We start from the raw sequence: 21464 nt of genomic DNA, 5'->3' as shown, positions 1-21464 counted from the left end.
GAAGCGTCGTGCAGGCCCCGCCCCTCAGGCCGCCGCTGCCACAGCGCCCAGTCCTGTCGCGGAGAACTGGCTCTGTCAGAGATCCTGCCCTACCCTTCTCTGCCACCCGTCCCCGCTCCACCTACTCCGGGCCCCCACAGGCCCAGCTCACCCAACACCCGAACCCGCAGGACTACAAGTCCCACAATGCCACGTGCGCGGGGACACCGCCTCTTCCGGCCGAGCCGGGCGCCTGCGCCTGCCGACGTGTTCTTCCGGTGGCAGAGCGGCGGATTACCGTGTGCCGGGCAAAATGGTGAGAGGGTCGGGGGGAGTTCCCTACGGGGCTGTGAGACGGCTGGGCGCCCGACCACACTCGGTTCTCTCGCGGAGACCCGGAGGGTGGGACGTCCCGGAGCCCCCGGCCTGAGCTGGGGCGGGGAAAGGAAGCCTCGCCGTGGACTCCTTAGCGAGGTGGAGCTCTCACTGGGCTTTGGACCTCGCTGTTTGGAAGGGCGAGGGGCGAGGAGTGCATTTGGACTAGCGTGGAGCTTGTGGCTGTTATCTCTGTCTGGAAAGTTCTTCCGCCTGCCAAACTCATACTCATCCTACAATACCCTAAGCAAACGTAATTTCTTGGCGAAACACTTGGGACTCTCTCGGGCTCTTGGCCTCTGTCCCCTGGGAACGCCCACAGCCTATATACAGACCTCTTGCCACTTTTCGTGGACCTCTTTGTTATCTGCCACGCCTCTTAGTGACCACCATCTGACGTGCATCTAGCTCTGGGATGATGTCTATTCATCTTTGTATTCCTAGTGCCAAACACAAGGCCTTCAATTGGAGGCTCAATAAATGGCAGCGATTGTCTTTCTCACTTTGGGGGGGGGGGTATAGCAGAGGGGGACATAATTGTTTTACTGAATTGAATTCCAGTGTCTCTTAGAACAATGGGATCATTTTACTTCTCTAGAGTTGTTGTGTTCTGGATTTTAGAAGCATTGGCTGGTGGGGGACAATGGAAGTTAACATTTGTACTTTTACAGCCCTCTTTCACAGGCATTATCTCATAATGGACCCCGCAACCTTTGGAAGGAACTGAGCAACCCCTTATGCCAGGCATTAAACTGGATGCTTCAACATTCAGATCTTAAATTATACATCAAGCATGTGAAATAATTATTATAACCACGCAGACTCAGACTATTTAGGTGCTGGTAGGTCCAGAGATTCCATGATAGTGTTGTGAGAATAGTGCTGAATTAGAAGTTGAAATCTGGGTCCAAGTCTAAGTCCTGACTTACCATGGGGCTCTGTAGCTTGAAGTCAGTAGACAGATTTTTCCCAGGTAGTCTACATACATCTCATTCCATTTTCATAGTGGTCATTGGCTAAGGACTGTTGATCTGTTCCTAATCTCCTTTTGCCTCTTGCCCTCTGACTCCTAGCTGCTCTTCATGACTCATACTGAAAAGAGAACATGCCACCTGTTTTAAGATGTAGTCATAATTGTATTTCCCATAACGAATCACTTGATACTGGCTCTGAAGGATTTCCACATTTCCAAAGTTGGAATGGGCCTCTAGGAGTCACAGCAGCACAAGGCTGTTTCATCATCTCCCCAGGGAGAAATTATGGGATTCTTTAATAACTCTGATCTCATGTCTACCCTAGGAGCTCGAGGCCATGAGCAGATACACCAGCCCAGTAAATCCAGCTGTCTTCCCCCATCTGACTGTGGTGCTTCTGGCTATTGGCATGTTCTTCACCGCCTGGTTCTTCGTGTATCCTTTGACCAAACATCCATTGGGCCAGAATAGGTGGTGTGAGAAACTGAGGGAGAAAACATCCTAGGTAACTATCTGCTAGTTTTGTGTATAGGGGTTGGAAATGGACAAAGGTTGGTGATGCCCAAGGGCAGATTGTGGCCTTATATTCCAAATCCTGGTGAGCTGGGGTTCTTCAGATTTCTAGGTCAGTGAGCTGAGGATCTGGCTGGAGTGGATGCTGGAGATAGGGGAGCTGAGGCTGGAAAAGTAGTGTAAGGAGGGGTGTGCTCGGGTGGCAGTAGGGGTGAGGGTTAGCCACAGCTCCACAACTCAGGAGCTGTGTGACTGCGACACGTAACCTAACCCCTGTAGGTATCATTTCCTCATGGGTAATGGAAGGGTGGTATGGAGTAACAGAGTCCAAGTCATCTCTTGGGCTCCTTTTCCTAGCTGCACCACGCCAGAAAGCCCTTAGCCCATACCTTTCTGCCCAGAGTGATGCTAGGCAATTCGCTGCACCCCACAGCCCATCACCGCTTCTCCTTAATAGCCCTGCCCAGTTACGAGGTTACCTCCACCAAGTACACACGGGATATCTACAAAGAGCTCCTCATCTCCTTGGTGGCCTCGCTCTTTATGGGCTATGGAGTCCTCTTCCTCCTTCTCTGGGTCGGCATCTACGTGTGAGCTCCCAAGGGTAAGAGCTGTGACAAGGTGGGACACTCACGTCTCTGAGGCACAACCTGGAAAAGCTTCCTACAGCCACATCAGTGGGTCCGCAGGCTCTTGCTGCAAGACCCTGTGGTTCATGGAGACAGATGTGCTAGGATGGATAGGGACCTGGGCACACATGCCTCTTTCTCTGCTACTCATGGGAATTTGAGCCCAGTGTGACCTACTTTGATCTGAGTTCTCCACGATACCCTAGGCCTTTATTTGTCTTTGGGTTTTATTAGATAGAGGCATGCAAAGTCTTCCTATGGTTTTACATTTGCATTACTTTATTATATTACTATAATGACTTGGAGAGGATCTAAGACTTAAAACTTCTGCAGATAACCCACCAAACAAGTTGCTGAGAATTGGCTCTGGTGTCCCATCCTCCAAGAGGTAGAGTGCTTATCAGATCTTGATTAGGGCCATATGATGGGATTTTAGGGACAGGAGGTGGGAAGAAGTGTCATTGTCTGGTTTTGACTGCCCTTTCCTCTTTCAGGTACCCGCCAGGTGGCTTCACTAAATCCCTGCTTTTGTAAATTAATTTTTTTACTGTTGCTAGAAGTGTCCCACCTACTGCTCAAATAAAGGCAGATGTGTGACAGTCCTGTCTTGTGCCCATTCTGTAGCGGTAGGGGTGGTGCTGGGGCCTGCATGATGTCCCCAATCCTACCCTTTCCCAGCTCTCATCTGCCTTTCACATGGTTCCTGCTGTTGGGAACCTGCTTTCTACCCATGGGGGTGAAGGCTGTGTGGCAGGGGTGAATTGTCATTGAAATTAAGGCTTACTTGTGGATAGGAAGGGTCCAGGCCTACCTTCTTCTGTCATTTCTAATACAAGCCAGTTGATTCTGCCCTCTGCCCTAGGCCAATCCCTTCCTCTAAACATAGCCCCCCTTCTCTGGGCTGGAATGCTTTTGCCAGGCTCTGCTTGTTCCCGGAGACTTCCCTAACTGGCCAGAAAGACAGTAGCTGGAGATACTGCCAGGGGAGAGGCCACTGAGTCATATCTCAGCCCTAGGGCAAAGCCAACGATGAGTACAAAACATTCATCTGGCCATCAGGCGTGGAGGCCCAAAGATTCCAGGCTTCTCAGGAAGAACTTTGAGTTCAACTGGTCTTAAACCCCCACGAAAACCTTTCCTACCACAACGACCCCAAGAAGAGACAGGAGGCAAGCTCAGATACAAAGCAGTATTTATACATTTATTTATATATGTATATTTGGAAGAAAGGACAGCTTGGAGGACAAGAAGCAAGCAGGCCTAGGGTGGCTTCCCTCTGCCTACCTCAGTCAGTGGGTATATGATAAATATAAGTCAGAGCCCAGGGATAAGACTCGGAGTTAACTGGGGAGGGGACGCTCTATGCACATGCGGACTGCTAAGGGGCAATGGTGTGGGCAGGGGTTCTGCACTGGGAGGCCATATGTACAGCTTGAAGCTAGAGGGGAATAGCCCAGTGGCTACAGGAACAAATACCAGAGAGGAGAGAGGAAGGGAGAGATGGCCTGCTGGAGCCTGGGGAGGGCCAGCCAGCCTCTGGCAGGTGGCCCACTCACCTTCCTTGGAGCCCTTTTATACCTTGGGCTTAAGGTAGCTTTGGTCCAAGGTTGACCCCCTCAAGCAGCTTGGAGCCCAAGCCCCCACCCTGGCACTGAGGACTCCTTCCAGGCATGGAAACAGGGCCAGCTGCCAGTGGGACTGGGGGCTATGCTATGTCCATATAGACTCCAGGGGGCAGTGGAGGGCCACTTTCCAGTTAAGGACTGGTGCTGCAGTCCAAGAACGATCCCCCCCCCCCCAAGAAGCCCCAGAATCCTATTACCAAGGAGTGGGCTTGGCAGTTTTAAGGCACTGTAAGGAGGTGTCCCCTGTGGGAAGAAGAACCCAGTAGAACTAAGCAGGGCTCGACCCCTGGCATGGCATGGGGAGTCATATAGCTCCTATGTTGGAATCAGGGAGTAGAGCCAAACTGGGGAGGGAGTTGGAGGCAAGGTGTCCTGCAATCCCCGAGTCCCCTAGTGCTTCCCTACCCCGTGGATAAGTGCTTTAGATCCATGGCAGAAGGGGGTCTGCAGTTAATTGGCTTCTAGAACTCAGTTCCCCAACAGAAAGGCCTCCTGTTCAGAGCTGAGAGGTAGGATAGGGGTAAGGCCTGGTTTCCAAAGAAGTGATGGGATTGCACAGGGCAAGGACGGCAGTTCCCTTTCCTGTTTCTGGACAATGGTAGACATGGCCAAATGACTGCCACATTCCTTTCATGAGCCTGCATGTGGCCCCAGAATGCTGCAGACACCATGAAGAGAAGTTAACATCTTCCTTAACCCAAACCCACTGTATCACTCCTGGGAGAGGAAGCCAGAGATGGGGTTTGCTGAGCATGGATACCTCCATCTTGACCAAGCACAGCAAGGGCGCCTTTAATATGGGGAGAGAAAGCTACCCACAAACTGGGGAGAAGCCAAAATTTGGTGGTTGGAAGTGGGGTGGGTGTCTCTGAGCCTCCTGGGAAGGATCAGAATCAGGACCCCTCTTTCTTTGCAAGTGTCACTCCAGGGCTCTGGCCCACTCTGAACTTTCTAGCTCCGTCCTTCCACTCCTTCCTGGCCTGGCTTAAGTGCATTTAGTAATTATTTCATTAATAACAGCCAAAGTTATTTGCATCTGCCCACCAGCCCAATGCTTGCAGGGNGGAACCTCCCCTTGCAGATACTCCAGGTTTATCTGGCCTGCTGGCCCCCAGTGGTTTAGACTGTGGAGGGCTGAGGGTGACTTCCTCAGGCACTCAGTAGATTTAAGGCACAAAATCAAGTCTCTCCAGCCCATCCAGGGCTGGCCTCAGCTGCCCGGGAAGTTCTCGGGAGCCAAGCTCTCCCAGGAAGAAATACCTCCTGGGCTACACTTAAAGCTTAGAAGTCCAAGTCCAGTGTAACAGTCATACCCCAAAAAGTCCACTACAAAGCCATCCCCCAGGGAGCAGCATCAAGGGGGAGATCCGTCTGTCCTATTGACTCCTGGGGTCCAGTCAGATCTTGAAGGGCTGGATCCAAGCCCCTGGCAGCTGTCTCCAAGAGCAGCAACTCCCTGTCTCAAAAGGGAGGGGCAGGGGAGAGTGGGCTCTGGGCAAGGCAGGGCCCCTGAAGCCAGCCTCTATATCTGAACCACATCTGGACAAATGTGGATCCTGCCACCAGGAGGTGGTAGGCAGGAACGCCCAGGAAGTCTTGTCCCCGGCTCCCTCCATGCCACCTGAGGGTGACCAGTAGGAACAGCAGATCCAGTGCGAAGACTTCCAGTTTCCCCAGGCTCAGGGAGGCCAGTGAATTGGCAGAGAGCTGGGAGGCAGCAGGCTCCAATGGTGGAACACCATTCGTTGCACCCAGTGTGGAAGGGGTCTAAGGACCCCAAATCCCTGGTGTGGCACTGCCCCAGGAGGCAGCTCAGTCACACAGGCGGTAGAAGTGGAAGTAGTAGTCTGTGGCTGGCTGGATAAGGACCTCCGAGCTGCAGTTGGCCTGACCCTGGGCAGAAAGGCAATGGGAACAGGTGAGATGACCCTGGGGTGCAGGGCAGGCAGCACTCTCCCTGCCAACATGCTTGACACTGTGCCCAAGTCCTACCACATGCTCTGCAAAGCTCCCGTACTCCCTAAGCCCCACGCTTCATAGAGGTGTCTGGACCTCAAGGGGCAGGCGAGTGCCCATGCTCACCAGCAGTGCCACCCGGAAATGGTAGGTGAATTCACGGAAGGACAGTATGGTTATGGGCCACTGGTGAGAGGTGCCCTGGAGAAAAAGGAGAGGGATCAGGGGATGCCATCCCAACTGGCATCTCTGCACTGTAGCCATGGCAGCCCCAGGATCTGGGCCAAGTTCTATGAAGGAGAAAAGTGGAGAGCTTCAAAGAGGTATGGGAGGGAACAGTCCTGCCTTGGGGAACAGTCGCTGCTACCCTCCACAGACTGCGCCAGGTGTCTCCCTGACCCCTGCTCCCCTACTGTGCTCACTGCGTCCTCCTGGCCATCATGCAGGGCTGCTGCTATCTCAGCTCACAGATGAGGAAACTGGGTCACTTGCCTACAAGTGGCACAGTGTTGCAGAGCTGGGGTTCAAGTCCACGTCTGTCTGGCTGACTCTCCTAAGGTGGCATGTGATCAGCCACACGCAGCTTGCCCATCTCCCACCTGAGGCTTTGGCCTGGTCTCTGTGGTGTAGGTTGGGACCTAAGCCCATGTCTAAAGAGTGTCTACCTAGGTGTTCTCTTTGAGGTGTTCTTGCCTCTCTGGGGCCTTCATCCACCCCTTCCTCTACTCAGGGTCCTTTCTGCATGTCCTTTCTCTCACTAGATTACATTCTTGGAAGTGGAAGCCCATCTCCTCCCCTCACTCTCACAGCTGGGGGCACAGGGCCTGAGACATAGGAGGCCCAAACAAGTATTTGCTGAGTAAACACATGAGTAGGCAAGAACTCTCCTAAATCTCTTCCCATGGCCTTGGGTCAAGGATAAACTAGAGTTCCACCAGCTACAGGTTATGTAGAGCTGAGCAGGTTGTACCGGAGTCCTCAGAGCTGGAAGGTGACAGGGCCCAGCCATTCAGTTCCCAGACCAGGAAGTAGCCCTGCACCTGAACAGTGGGCTCTTCTAACACTGCAGGTCTGCCTGCCACNGGGGGGGGGGGGGGGGCGAGGGGAAGGATGGAGTCGCTGACACCACGGTGTAAGTTCCCGGGATCACAGGGTGTGGGGGTTCACAGGGAACCTCCCCTTGCAGATACTCCAGGTTTATCTGGCCTGCTGGCCCCCAGTGGTTTAGACTGTGGAGGGCTGAGGGTGACTTCCTCAGGCACTCAGTAGATTTAAGGCACAAAATCAAGTCTCTCCAGCCCATCCAGGGCTGGCCTCAGCTGCCCGGGAAGTTCTCGGGAGCCAAGCTCTCCCAGGAAGAAATACCTCCTGGGCTACACTTAAAGCTTAGAAGTCCAAGTCCAGTGTAACAGTCATACCCCAAAAAGTCCACTACAAAGCCATCCCCCAGGGAGCAGCATCAAGGGGGAGATCCGTCTGTCCTATTGACTCCTGGGGTCCAGTCAGATCTTGAAGGGCTGGATCCAAGCCCCTGGCAGCTGTCTCCAAGAGCAGCAACTCCCTGTCTCAAAAGGGAGGGGCAGGGGAGAGTGGGCTCTCTAACACTGCAGGTCTGCCTGCCACTGCCCACACTGCTCCTTCCCGCCTCTGCAGGCTCTACTCTGCCTCCCCAGAGACCCTCAGCCCTCCCTGCCATGGGCTCCCGGGACATTAGTGACGGCTCCTGTCTCCATCATTGCATTCATCCCAGGTTAGTCCTTGTGGAACTGTTTTGGTCCCCAGGACTATCGCCACCACAGGAATGGAGCTGCTCAGCAGGGAGTGGGCTGAACAAAGACCTGCATGCATGTCCCCCTTCCTGGGGCAGAGGCCCAGGCCCTGAGGTGTCCCTATGTAGACACCTGCACTTTGACTCCAGCTTCTTCTCCTCAAGTGTTTGGGGTCCACTGTCCAGAGAACAGGGTACAGCTGGCCCACAGCTTCCCAGCTGCCACCTACCCGGGTGTCCTGATGGGTAGGGAGAATCTGCGGGAGTGACCCCTCCTCACACGGCTTTTCCTTTGTTGTCAGGCTGCACAGCACCACCGACACAGGGGAAGAGGAGCTGGGGAAAGACCCAGTTAGCAGGGAATGGGGTTCCTGAGTCCTCAACTCCAGCGCCCTCCCAATCAGCCCTCCAGCCCAGAACAAGCACTGAACCTCGTGGCCTGGAAACCACACAGCCTTAGTGCTGGTACAGACCTTTCCCACCCACCAGCCGCTGAACCACAAAGCCTCCCTCCACCACGTTTCCTAGGACTACCACCTGGAAAATGTTACGGATGCTGGAGCTGGCCTTGGCTTTGGCCACTCTGAGGTTCTACTGGTTTCCTCTGGCTCCCCTCCCATCCCTCTGCTCCCTTCTCCAGTACTCACTTCATCTGCAGGGTCAGGCTGAGGTGGAGTGGGGTACTGCTACTGACAGGAATGTGGTAGGTGAAGTTTCCAGGCCTGAAGGGGCAAAGACGGCATCTCAGCCCATGACCATCCTACCAAAGCCTCTGCCCTCAAACCCCAGACTACCCCAGAACCCTTCAGAGCCTGGAAAGGGGCTTCCCTGTCTTGTAGGGAGGTTCCTCCCTGAGGGCACAAGAGCTGAGCATCTATACTGCCTGGGGTCACCTAAGGGCCCCCTGGAGTGAAGGGAGGAGACCACCCACCTGCAGGCACCCTGTGGAGCGCAGTACTGGGAGGTGATGGACATCGAGTTCTCCAGCACCTGGATGGAGGTCAGGGAGGGCACTGGGTCTGCAAGGAGAGGGGCTGCTGGGGCAGGGAGGAAGGTGAGGCGGGATACAAAGCAATCAGGTCTTTCCTTCCCCAACAGTCACCACACCTCAGTCCTTTCCAGACCCCACAATGGCCAGGATTATACCACACCTCTTTCCCAGCAGCCCTGGGACCAGTTAGTTTCCAGAGTTCTGAAATCTGCCTCCTCCAAAGAACCAGAACACCCAGAATCAGGGATGGGTCTTGTTCCTGGCATGTTCCTGGCCAGCTGTGTGCAGAAGCCTGTTCACACATCGCTTCCCACTCTTCAGTGGCGTCCACTGGGAGCCTGACATCAACCACGGAGGGCGCACTACAGGCGAATCAGGCTTCCCCTACTCCTGCCCCTGTCCCCTGCCCCAGAGAAATCTACCAACATGCCACCACTTGTGGCCCTCCACAGACTGGCTAGCCATGAGAGGGTTGGAACTAAAGTGTGACAGAAAGGTGGGCAGCCAAGGCCCTCTTATTCATCTTGTTCACACCTGGGCTCGTTGCTGCCCGACCCTTCCACCCAACAAGAGGGAAGATGGGGCCACTGGCCTCTGGACATTTGCTGGACCCCGTTCATTTTCAGTTCTTTGAGGCACAACCCAAGGACCCAGAATGCCGTGTGGAGCCAAAGAAACTGTTTGAAAACCTCTGCAATAAAAAGTTCTCTGGCTTTGTTAAAAATTAAGGCTTGAGTTTGGAGGAAAGTTGGGTAGACTCCAGACAGCACCTTTCTCATCTTTGCATGGTGACAAAGTAGCCAGACTTAAGTTTGGCCAACCAGGAAGCGAATTCTAGGTGGAGCCACTGATCACTGTATGACCCTGGGCAAGTCCTTTTACCTAAGTCTCTATTTCCTCACCTAGACAGTGGGGACAGTTTCTCTCTTGTAGGAGTGTTGTGAGTACTTAAGGCTCCTGACCTGATCCCTGACACTTAGCACATGCTCAGAAAATGCTGTTGATGATAATTCTGCACCCGTGCATCATGTGACAGGGCTGAAATGGGCCCTGGCCAGTAAGCCTTGCCAGGCCGGGCTGGGAAGTGTCAGGGGTGAGACAAGTACCTGGCTGGCTGTGAGTAGGCTGAGCAGGGCCCAGGCTGGTCTGGGGGGCTCCTCTGCGGGCCCGGCCATGGAGTCCAAGACTGGGGCTGTTCTTGGCCTTACTCTGCCCCCCAGGGAAGGGAACTGCAGGGCTGGCCACAGGTTCCATGCCCTTGGAATGTTTGGGGTGGCCAATGCCATTGGCTGAAATACTCCAAGACTTGGCTCTGATGTTGGTGACTGGCAGCTGGGCCATCTGACTGGGGTCTGTGGATAGAACCAAGGATAGGCTGAGAGGAGGGGAGCTGGCTATCTCCTGTCCAGCTGTCTCTAGGGCCTCGAGGGAACCCCATGTGTCTCTTGGTATCCTTAGGGGAACTCCCCAGTCTTTTCTCCAACCCTCATTCTGGGTGACCTGAGACCCTCCCACCTATTAGTCTTTGGGGCCTTTCTCTGGATTCAGGGAAGCTGGACACCCCCACAACCCCACCACCACCCCTGGGTTAGCTGTACCTGAGTGGTTAATGCTGGGACTGGGGCTAGGTCTGGGGGTGGGACTATGGCCAGGGTTAAAACTGGAGTCAAGACTAGGGTCCGAGGCAGGGCTGGAGGCGGGTGAAGAGCAGCAGACGACAGGGCAGGGGTGGCTGGAGCACAGGTCCAACGTGCGGATAGCTGGATCTGGGGCCGAGCTGATCAGGCTGGTCGTAACTGAGGAAGACGGGCGGTGGTGTGAGCTGGAGGAGGGCAGCAGAGCCCCACCCAGAACACAGCCACCTGCCCCTTCCCACCCCTCCACACCTGCCTGATACGCACCCAGCAGCAAAGAGGGCTGTGTGCCTGGCAACCCAGTGGTCACAGGGGACTGTCGGAGCTGAGTGGTTCCAAAACTCTGGCTGGACCTGCTGGGGAAGGGTGGGCTGAGCTCAGAGCGGCTGGAGGAGACTGGGAGTCCCGGAGAAGCAGGAAGGCTGGGAGGAGGCGGAGAGGGAAGTTGGAAAGGAGGCAGGAAAGGGGCAACAGGAGCCAGAGGAGGGAGGGCACTTGGTCAGACACGTACCATGGGCACATGGCCTCACTCCCCCCAGGGTGCTGGGGCCGGAGCAAGGCCAGGAGACAGGAAGTAGACACGGCAAAAGAGCTAGGGGGCAACACAGAGATCAAGAGGGAGACAGGTGCAGGGGAGGAGAGAAAGAAAAGACACAGTCAGAGGTAGACCCGGGGCTGAGGGTGACAGAGGGCAGACAGAGTCCAATGTCCTGCCCTGGCCCTCCTGCATCCCCTGTTCCAACCAGGGCCCCTCAGCTGGCCGACCTGGGGGAGCACTGAATTGGCCAGAGAGAAACCTTGGTGTCAGCAGGGACAGGGATCTGTTGCCCACCATCCAGGGAGACCCTCCCTTCCGCCCCAGCTACCCCTAGCAGGCTCAGAGCCTAAGATTGAACCCCTTTAGAGACAGCTTCCATGGATCCTCTGACCCTGGGCTGTCCGCCAAAGCCCCACCTGGCATGGGGACTTAACAGCAGCCTGACCTCCAGGGACATACCCATCAGTATCCACCAGGTCTTCCTCGGTGCGCAGGCTCAGCACATACAGTGTGGACATGGACACCACGCTGGGAGCCACGGAAAAGGGTCACCGTTAGAGCTGGAGGCACATTAGCACCCTCTCTTTATGGTATTACCTATGATTCTTGGCCCCAGGGACCGGGCTCCCAAGTGATGCCCAAATGGATCTCCCTAACCCTGGAAAGAGGAGACAGAGGAAGCAGCCCACCTGCCCGCAAAGCCTCAGTCACTAGATCTTCCAAGCCACATCTCCCTCTCCTCTCCTTGGGCCTGGGCTAGTGGTCAGCTGACCCCACTGAGCAGCTCTGTTCTCTCAGTCAGCCACCCCCACAGCCTGGGCAACAAGTCACCTGAAGGCCATGACCACCACCAGGGCAATGATAGTTCCCTGCAGGAAGCGCTGGCTGATGCAGGCCTGGTCTGGCACCACTGATGACGACTGAGAACCAGGAGGAAAAGGGGAAGCAGCAGAAGAGGGCAGACTTAGGAAGCCTGCAGCCTTACCCTATCCAGGGGTCACCCTTTCCCCCAGGGGCAGAGGGAGCAGAAGAAGAAACGGCTTGGGAGGCTAAGAATTGGGGCGGGGGAGAACCAGGAGTCAGGCTGCAGAGGGGAAGCCGGAAAGGGAGGCCACAGGATGGAAAAGTCCCCGCCCGACCTCTCTGCCACCCAGCACCCACCCTCACCTTGCTGGCCACCTTGGGGGGCCTCTTCTTGTGAGGAACGCTGCCTGCCCGGCTAAACTGGCTCCCTGTGTGGCTGCAGTAAGAGGGCCACGGTCAAAGGTGCCTCTTGGAAGGGGGCCTTGCCCTCCCTGCCCCATGCCATGCCCCCACCTGAAGGCCCCCGAGCTGCCAGTGGACTTGAGGCTGTCGAGGCGCCGCAGTTTGGCCAGCTTGTGGCTCCAGCGCTCCAGCTCGTCGATGCGCGTCTCCAGGTTGTCCGTCAGCTTGCAGAGCTCCTTCACGGCCCCCACGTTCTCCATGAAGATGCGCTCCTGCCAGGGCCAAGGGCCAACCTTGAGGGCACAGTCAGCCCCGGGGCCCAGGCTGCAGACCACTGAGGAGCAGAGCAGAGCCCCACTCTGCACTGCCACCTGGAAGCCCCTGAAGCCTCCTACCTGGTGTGGGCCTCCCTTCCCCTGTGCTGGCTCCACACTGCATCCCTGCTGCACCTTGCCTGAACGGCCCTCCTTGCTGTCGGAATCAGAGCTCTAGCCTTCAGAGGCACCCCACAGCCTGGGTCTGCCCCTGGTGACCAGGTATCTCAGACTTGGGCACTTTCCTACTCAGATGAGCCTCCTCAGTGCCCAGCCTCATGTCACGTTAAGTTAGAAATGTCACATAATAAAGAACACATTCAGGCCTCGATAGCCGTGACAGTGGCTCACTACCCATGTTTAACAAGGGAGGAGATGGCTCTCAGCAAGGTTCTCCTGTCCCAGACCTCATGGCCTCTCCTAGCCAAGTCCACCTGGAGAGCTGGCACCCTTCCCTGTGAGGTAGGATGGGGCTCTGGAGGCAGCATGAGACTGGGCCGTGCCTGCCCTCTGCCCCCAGTTGGCCTGCCCCTCTCCAGAGCCCTTCAGGTCCCACCTTACTGACCTTGTTCACCACCAGGAAGTTCTCTATGGTTTTCCCGTTGGCAAAGACCACATCTCCCGTGTCCTTCACAGCCTCGGGCAAGATCTCCTTCACCTCCTGAGCGATGACACCTGGGGAGAGACAAGCCAAGAGGATGGGCTGACTGCCTGCAATTCTTCAACTTAGAGGGGGGCGGGAGTGATTTTGGTTTGTTTGGATACTGAGGATTGAACCAGGGGTGCTTTACCACAGTGCTACACCCCCAGTCCTTTTTATTTTTTGAGACGGGGATCTAATTAAGTTGATGAGGTTGGCCTGGAACTTGCAATCCTACCGCCTCATCTCCTGAGCCGCAGGGATTACAGGCATGGGTCACAACGCCTGGCAAAAGGTGGATTTTGGAAAGAGGGACCAGAGATTTGGGTTCCAAGGAGCCCTGGGCAGTGTCTGCCTCCTACAAAGGTCCACAGGGTCGCAGCTCCAGGGCTCAAGACATGGCGTTCCAGAGGTGGGGTGGGTTCCTGGAAGTAAGGACCTCAGGGGAAGGGGCAGGATTCCAAGAGGATGAAGGCAGGAATTTATGAGGGGGGGAGGCCCTGGGCCGAGATTTTCGGACTTTGTTAAGGGGTGAAGTTCCAGAACGCCAGGTGGAGCGATTTTCCAGGGATTAAGGGGAGGGGCTTCTAAGGACAAGCTTCCTGGGGCGGAGTTCCAGGGGTCAAGGAAGGATTTCTGAAAGCAGAATTTCCAGGGAAGAGGGACAGAGAGTCGGAGCCGAAGGCAGGGGCCGGGCTGCTGAAGGCTGAGGGGTGATCCCAAAACCCAGTCTGTGGGGGGGGGCGGGGTCCCTACCCGTCTCTGGCGTGGTGGCCTCGATGCCCGCGCTGGCCGCGAACTCGGGCTTGTATCTGTAGTGCACCAGCCGCATGCGCGAGATCCTCTTCAGCTGCTCGGTGGTGTCCACCTGCCAGGGGACCCCGGGCTAAGACTGAACCCTCGGCCCCTGCGACTGGCCAGAGCAGGCCCGGGAGCTAAGAAGGACTGAGCATGCAGTGTGGAGAAGCGACCCCGCTACCCGGCTCACAGATGGAGACCCAAGGACAGCCCCGCCCTTCCACCTGGCCCAGCTTCCTCCCTGGAAGCCCCGCCCCAAGGCCCCGCCCCCACCTCCTGCACGTGCTCCTTGGCCCGCAAGTCCGAGGGGTGCATGAGCGAGCCCATGACCTTGACGTTGCCATGCACAACCAGAGCCTCGTCAGGCCTGTCGGTGTTGATGCCCACACGACCATGGTGGAAGACAGTATCGGGCACCTGCGCCCGCTGCCACAGCACATCACTGTCGCTCTCAAACTGACCTGGGTTGGAGGCCTAGGGCAAGTTGGGGCTGAATCAGTCCTGGAGGATGGGGGACCTGCCTGACCATGGGAAAGGGGAAACACCACAGCAACCCCTCCTAGTCCAGCCAGGGCTCTCATCCCACCATGCCCAACTGTCCTGCTCATTGTGACAACTTTTAGTCATATGTGGTATGCCAGAGGCTACCAGGTTACCAGGCTCCATGCTTTACTATGAAGGAAATAACTTGCTGGGAAAGGGTGAGCGTTGTGCCTGGGGAACACAGCCAATACCCAGCAAAATCCACACACCATTCCTAACTCCTCAGTACCGGGCATCTCTTCCTGGTGCCCTTTCTTCCAGCTCTGGGGAAGACTCTTTACCCCTGAAGGGAGGTGGCCCTTACCCTCACGATGATGCGCTCTGAGATCTGGGCAGCCAGCGTGTAGTTCTGGTTCTGTGCATGAGCCTGAAGGGCCACCACCAGCATGAAGTACCTGGGACACACAGGAGGCTCGGAGGTGCTTAGGTTCCTGCCCATCTGTCCCTGGCCACCCCTTCTGGGCCTTGTGTGCAGTGTACATAGCTCCTGGGTCTCAACCCACCCTCAAAAAGTGGCATTAAAGGGGCTGGGGCTGGGGCTGGGGCTCAGCGGTAGAGCACTCGCTTAGCACCTGTGAGGCCCTGGGTTCAATCCTCAGCACCACATATAAATAAATAAAGTAAACCTATTGTATTCAACTACAACTAAAAAAGTAAATTTAAAAAAAGTGGCATTAACAGTACATTACAAAGGAACCTGAGCCTCCACTAGGGGGCAGAAGTCCCCACAGTGGGGAAGCAGAGGACTGCTTCTGAATCCAGAAGCCAGGCTTCTGCCCCTCTGATGATCTTAACTCAGTGAAGGGCTCTGAACCTCAAGCCCCTAATCTATGAGATGGCCAGTGTGTGACCTCGGCCACTGGCAGGCCCCATGGGTGGTGTCTTCCTGACCCTGCTGCTCAGAGCAGAGCAGCTCCTGGGGCAGGGGCCCACCCTGCTCACCTCTGGTCAGGGTTGGGCTTGCCTTTCTTGCGCATGTTGTTGGCAGTGGTCTCACTGAAGTGCAGCCGTCCCACAGTCACCTTTGTGACCTGCTCAGGAGGCAGACTGACCCTGCAGAAGAGGGGCAGGGTGCTCAGGGGGGAGGGAGGGAGGCTGTCAAGAACCAGGCCACAGAGGGATACACAGGCCAGGAGCATTCGGGAGGTGGACACCCTACCTGGCCCCCTCAGTTCCCAAGCCAGCTCCAGGGGAGGCCCTTCCAGCACCCGCCACCCCCGCCAGACACTCACGTGACAGGGTTGAAGGGCCGCTTGCTTCGGTCTGACTGAGACTGTTCAATGTTGATAGACTGGTTCAGGGCCTCCAACTGGGTAGGATAGAGAGCAGCAGAGGCTCAGAGTGGGTCTCCCCACCTGCTCCTGCCCTCCTTCACCCTCTCAGCCTGGGCCTGGCCCAGCAAGAACCGGGGGGGGGGGGGTGAGGGAACGGAGCAGAGCTCGACCCTCAGCCTCCCTACCCCACAAACTCAGGGGCCGTCTATACAGCAGCACCTGACACACCACACCACCCCACAGCAAGTGCGCATGTAGCCACCACGCTCCACCATGCCCCACTGCTGCATGATGGAGCACACACGGTCACCGTGCATCCTCCCCTTACGCTCACAGCCCCTCCCACACACCCACACCTACATGCTCCCCACCTCCACCCCTCCATGAACACTGGCTGAGCCACTCATGACACTGAGGCAGACAGAGCTGGGGGACCTCCCAGGGACCTCTCTGGCTCCAGATCAACCACAGAATGGCTGTCCCATAGGGCCCCTAAGGGCAGGCTTCCTGAGCATGAACCAGTGTGGAGTCTGCCAGGAGGAAGAGGATGGGTTGGGAGCCGCCTAGGGGAAGGCAGGGGCTGGGAGGGAGGGAGAGAGGGGAGGGCTGGCTCCGAGGAGCTGGTGGGCTCACTGGGAAGCTGTGGCTGTGCTGGGAGAACACTGGGGTTTTGGAAGAGTGGGGCATGCCATTACCACCTGTGTCACAAGTCAGGGCCACTCGGGCAAGGAGCAGGGATGACGGGGACAGGGAAGAGGCCAACGGAAGGAGGGGAGGAAGGGGGCCTAGGCGAAAGGGTGCTCCAGGAGAACTGCAGGGCCAGGTGCAAGATGAGGTCACTGCGACAGGGCCCCCACGTCTATGGCTTGGGTGACCAGGACCCTGGACTCCATTCCCTGAAGGGGAACTCGGGGTGGAAGCCAGGTCGCAGGGACGCAGAGCTGAGGTGGCTACAGAGGGGCCAGGAGGTGGGTCTTGGTTGAGGATGCAGACTTGAGGTCACGGAGTGGAGAAGGACGAAAGAGCATGAGATGATCACGGGCAGCCCCCGGGAGAAGAGGCGGAGGCCCCGGCTGCGGGGCGGGCTTGGTCACGGAGTTCCTCCACAACGCTCTGGCCCTCCTGCCCGCCCTCCTGGCTGAACCCCAAACCTGCCTTCACTCCATGCAGCTTCAGGTAGAAGCAGTCGAGGGGCTTGAGGCCCTCGGGCGTCTTGACGTACTTGGGCTCCCCCAGCATGCCGATGTACACCGTCACCTGGAAGTGGTTCTTCTTCTGGCACACGAAGGCGTCGTCCCCCACCGAAAAGTTGAAGCCCTTGTCAGCGTCCACACGGTAGGTGAGCATAGGCCTGGGGGACAGGTGAAAGCCAGGCCTGGAATGTCACTCCCTCCCCTACACACCCTGTTCCAAAGCAATTTCCTGTTCTCTACCTCAAGATCCTCAAACCACCAATGGTGCTGTCCCCACTTCCCAGAAAAGAAAACTGAGTCCCCAGGAGGATTCACGTGCAGATGTCAACTCCTCGGCAGATGATCTTTCCTCGACATGCCTGGTGATGAGGGTGCAGGGCAAGTCCCTGAGGCCCACCAAGCAGGAAGGAACTCCTGAGGAGGGGGCTTGATGGCCCTCACCACATGTGGCTGGTTCCCAGAAGGCTGCCGAAGCCCCCTCCCTCATGGGAATGGGGTGAGAGGGGCTGCATCTGCAGAGCCTCAAGGCAAGTGACAGCTGGTTGCCATGGAAACCGTGGAACCAGGCGCCAGCTCTGCTGCAGGCAGGTCCAGCCCCGGCCCCCCCCACGTGTTCAAGTCCCCACACACCCTCGTTCTGATTCCTGGGTCTGCCAGAGCAGGGAGGGGCACTTCTGGATGCCCCATCAGACTCAGCGGGAGTTTGCCCTTCTTTTGCTGGAGATAGTAGCAATCTGGTCCCTTTGGGGACCTCCAGGTGGCAGTAAAGAAGGCAAGTGTTATCCTATGGCTTTGCCACCGTCACCCAGGTCACAGGAGTGCCTGGTGCCTGCCTGGAGGAAGGTGGGTGGGGACAATGCTTCCAGACTCATGGGAAGAGGCCTCTGGGCCTGGCCTAGGCCTACAGGAAGGCCTGGGCTCCCGGCCTCTCCTCCTGGGGCCCCACCCACCTGCTCAACCCAGCAAAGTGTGGAGATGGTGCCTGGGCTACACGGCACCTCTGCTGCCAGCTTCCTAACCCAGGGTCCTGGGATGACAGGTTGGCCCAACGTGTATCAAGTGCACCTTGTAAGAGTAGAGGGCTTCCTCCCCAGGCCAGACTGCGCTCCCATAGACACCCCCTCCCACACCAGCCGACCTCATGGGACGCTTGAGCTGCCATAGCAGCTGGACCACTCCCTAGCCCTGGGGTCTGCTGGCTAAGAATCCCACACAGCCTGGGGCGCCCAACCCCAAGAGACTGGTCAGCGCCCCAGCCACCCCGCCAGGCCTGGAAGTGTCCAAAGTGGGTTGAGGGGAGTTGCCCTCTCACCTACACACCAGCCTTTGCGGGGGACAAGGGGAGTGCTCCCCACAGGGCTCCTGGCCTAGAGCCCAGGAAGCTGAATCCACATGACCAGACAGACCCTGACCCGGTCCTGCCCAACCCCCTCCACAGGGAGGGGGCTCTGGAAGGGCCCTGCTTACACTCAGCTTCCGGCTACCTTCCTGGAATGCAGGCGGAGGAGGAGTAGGTGGAGGGGGAGGTGGAGTCTGGAAACACCCACCGCCCACTTCCTCCAGACTGGCCGCCCTGGCACACACCACCTCCTGGGGAGGCCTGGGGCTGGCCTGGCTCTTTCTTGAGCCCGTTTGCTCTTCTGTAAAATGGGATCATCCTGTACCCTGGGTGCTCCCAGGCCCTGATCTAGGACCTCGATGAGATCCAGAGCTGTCCTAAGATGGGGTGGCCGGGCGACACTGATCACTCACAGCTCCTTGTAGTTGGCATCGTACAGTGTGGCCCACTTGTTCTGCTGATGGGGCTGCCACTTGATGGACTGGTAGTTGGGGTCCAGGTAGGAGCCACTGAGACTATCATTGTCCTGCAGGAGACCTGAAGGAAGGGGACACCCACGTGGGCCCTGGTCTCCAGGCCCCACTCCCAACTCCAAGGGAGGGCCAGCCACGTACCTGGTGAGGGTGCACCTGGAGGGTGCCACGGCGGTGTCTGGACCCGGGCAATGCTGAGCGGCAAGGAGCCGGGGCCCGGTGAGAGTGGGCCCTGGGGAGGCCAGGGTGGGGAAGGGGCTCGCGCAGGGTGTGGGGGCAGCGCTGTCACGGTCCCAGGCTCCTGTTTGATCATCCCATTCAGCATCTGGGCATTGAGGGTGTTGGGGGGCGAATCTGAGTGCTTCCTCTTCTTGGAGGGGTGTGTGGGGAGCCTGGGGAGGCAGAGGTGTGCGCCGTGGGGGCTGGCTCTCTCTGAGCCCCCTGCCTTTGTGCAGTGCCCACTCCTCTCCCCTCTCCCTGCTGTCTTAACAGGCTGGGCACAGCCCAGAGGACACTCCCTCCGGGAAGCCCTGGGACGCGGCCTCCTCAGCACTCCCACCACTGGTCAGCCTTGTCATTCTCTCTCTGTCCCTCTTCCCCACGGGCTAGACCGTGGCATCCAGGAGGACAGGAGGCACACCTGACTGGTCTGTGTGTCTCCAGCAGGCCCAGCAAAGGCCCAGCACACATCAGGTGACAGATTTCTTATAGCATCACTCCTTCTAGTGGGGGCTCTGCAAGCAGCCTCCAGAGTCAGACCACACAGGGCCTGGACCGCAAGGCCAGGTGGGGAGTTTCCCGAGGCAGGGGACAGGCGCAGGTTTGGGTGACCTGCACAGCACTCCTTTCCCCATCTGGTTAGAATTTTTTTTTTCTTGGTAGGAATTGAACCCAGGGGTGCTTAACCACTGAGCCACATCCCCAGCCCTTATTTTATTTAATTTGGAGACAAGGTCTCATTAAAGTGCTTAGGGCCTTGCTAAATTGCTGAGGCTGGCCCTTGAACTTGCAATCTCCTGCCTTAGCCTTCCAAGCCGCTGGGATTACAGGTGCCACCACGCCCAGCTACAAAATGTTTTGAAGAAGACTCTTTCCTTGAACTTTATAAATCTTTGATGAAATTTCAATGCGCAACACAGATATAAAGTCATGGAAGATAAAAACAGATAAAAATGACGAGTGCCCAGGTTGGAGTCAGAGCAGGGTGCTTAGGTCCAGGCCAGGAACCTCCTTAGGTTGAGGAGGACTCCATGATCGGCTGGAAACCACCTGTGCCTGGGTAAGAGTATCGCCACAGGCTCAATTCCTGGCTCTGCCCTCTCCTGGAGGCACGATCTGGAGGAGCCACTTTCCCTCCTCAGAACCTCAGTTTACCTCAGTGGAAATGTCAGTCCTGAGCAAGTAGCCGCTGTAAATCCCCCAGGGCATTACTGGGCACTTAGGTATAAATAGGTTGCCCCCCCATCTTCCCTGCAGAGCCCCTGCCCCCTACAGTGTGTCCCCACCCCCTCCCCCTCTGGTGGCCTGCACCTGCTCTGCCCCTCACTCTCCGCGGGGGCTCCCAGCCTTACTCAGCTCCGTGCTGCTGCAGCAGGTGCTGCAGCATCTGGGACTGCTGGGTGTGGTGGAGATCCGCAGGCACCAGACCCGGCCCCATGGCAGCATACGGCGGGATTGGGGGCTCGGCCTTCATGTACAGGTCCCGCTGCAGGACAGGGTAGTGAGGTGGGGGCGGCGGGGGCCTGGCAGGTGGGCTGGAGGTGGGGGCGGGTGCTCCAGGCGGGAGGGCACCCCCACGTGGCACAGGGTCTCAGGGGTTATTGTGCGTAGGAGATGGGGGTCTGTGGGAGAGATGGGGGTTGGGCATCAGAGACCACCCTCACTCTGGTTCCAGACACCGATCTCCCTAGGCAGGGTCTCCAGCTTCCACCCCCTCCTGAGCCAAGTCCCCAAGCCCAGGGGCCGGGGAGTTAGCTGGTCACTAGAGCCTGGGCAGGGAAGCAAGACCCTGTGCAGGAGGACCATGGCCTTTGCCCTGTCCTTGCCGGTTCTTTTAAGATGAGGCAGGCCCAGCTCCCCAAGAAGATCCCCATCTCAAGGTTCCTCCAGGCCCCCAGCTCCTCTCAGGCCTGACCCTCCTTTGGCCTCAGGAAGGGGAGTCTGGAGACCCCCAGCCCCTTCTCGGCTGCAGGCGGGCCCTCCTCCCTGCAGCAGCCCCTCTCCTGGGCTCCAGGGGCCAGCCCCCCACTGGCCGGAGGGGGAGGCCGGCTCCCATTGTTTCCCAGGAGGCATTCCAGGGATGCTTTGGGTAAGATAAACAGAACTCTTGACCCCTCTTCAGGCTGTGGGGAGCCAGCTGCCCGTGGTCATTCTGTTCTTGACCACCTGGGGGCCACTGCACCCCTAAGCACCCCCGTAAGGGGAGGTGGGCCCAGCGGTGGTAGGCCTCTGCTCAGACTGCACCTGGGCCTTCCCAGCCGTCCACTTACCGCCGAAGGGCGCGTCCATGATGGCGCAGGCGGCCAGGCGGTGGCATCTCGGGCAGGGACACTTGCTCGGAGGCAGGGCCGGGCTCCCCACCCGCCCATGGGGAACAATAGCCAGCGCTGGGCAGTATTTGACCAGCGATAATCTCGGCCCGTTGGGCAGCCGCTGGCCCCCTCCCTCCCTGTCCTCCTCCTCCTCCGATACGGCCTGCCCCA

The 21464-nt window shown here is 57.5% G+C and overlaps 2 protein-coding genes and 1 long non-coding RNA gene across 4 annotated transcripts in view; 2 read left to right on the top strand and 1 right to left on the bottom strand.

Annotated features, from left to right (window-relative positions):
- Positions 1 to 139: 139 nt before the first annotated feature.
- Positions 140 to 3069, top strand: Tmem258 (transmembrane protein 258). Of its 2 annotated transcripts, none has more exons than XM_015478061.2 (4): positions 140 to 295; positions 1654 to 1763; positions 2309 to 2445; positions 2965 to 3069. In XM_015478061.2, exons 1-3 carry the CDS (start codon positions 293 to 295, stop codon positions 2433 to 2435), a joined length of 240 nt encoding a protein of 79 aa, XP_015333547.1. In that variant the 5' UTR covers positions 140 to 292; the 3' UTR covers positions 2436 to 2445; positions 2965 to 3069. The 2 variants fall into 2 exon arrangements, with proteins under 2 accessions (XP_015333547.1, XP_048644930.1); XM_048788973.1 differs by lacking the exon at positions 2965 to 3069 and adding an exon at positions 2804 to 2828.
- A 2169-nt stretch (positions 3070 to 5238) lies between these two features.
- Myrf (myelin regulatory factor) overlaps positions 5239 to 21464 on the bottom strand; it is a 23098-nt gene continuing 6872 nt past the window's right edge. The window contains 24 exon segments of the mRNA XM_048788965.1: positions 5239 to 5988; positions 6178 to 6252; positions 8050 to 8155; positions 8467 to 8541; positions 8751 to 8838; positions 9917 to 10162; positions 10409 to 10606; positions 10712 to 10797; positions 10956 to 11036; positions 11442 to 11510; positions 11814 to 11902; positions 12150 to 12222; positions 12300 to 12460; positions 13068 to 13177; positions 13899 to 14010; positions 14214 to 14414; positions 14788 to 14878; positions 15426 to 15536; positions 15716 to 15792; positions 16913 to 17108; positions 18703 to 18826; positions 18904 to 19154; positions 20334 to 20505; positions 20508 to 20603. Coding sequence (XP_048644922.1) covers positions 5908 to 5988; positions 6178 to 6252; positions 8050 to 8155; positions 8467 to 8541; positions 8751 to 8838; positions 9917 to 10162; positions 10409 to 10606; positions 10712 to 10797; positions 10956 to 11036; positions 11442 to 11510; positions 11814 to 11902; positions 12150 to 12222; positions 12300 to 12460; positions 13068 to 13177; positions 13899 to 14010; positions 14214 to 14414; positions 14788 to 14878; positions 15426 to 15536; positions 15716 to 15792; positions 16913 to 17108; positions 18703 to 18826; positions 18904 to 19154; positions 20334 to 20505; positions 20508 to 20603 — 2969 coding nt within the window. The 3' untranslated portion in view covers positions 5239 to 5907.
- Positions 5900 to 9534, top strand: LOC125612133. The gene is made up of 2 exons (XR_007342457.1): positions 5900 to 7120; positions 7662 to 9534. It is a non-coding gene; the product is annotated as an uncharacterized LOC125612133 (long non-coding RNA).

Source organism: Marmota marmota, unplaced genomic scaffold (genome assembly GCF_001458135.2).
Source record: "Marmota marmota marmota unplaced genomic scaffold, marMar, whole genome shotgun sequence".
Classification (NCBI taxonomy): domain Eukaryota; kingdom Metazoa; phylum Chordata; class Mammalia; order Rodentia; family Sciuridae; genus Marmota; species Marmota marmota.
This window is presented reverse-complemented; position numbering and strand designations above follow the sequence as displayed.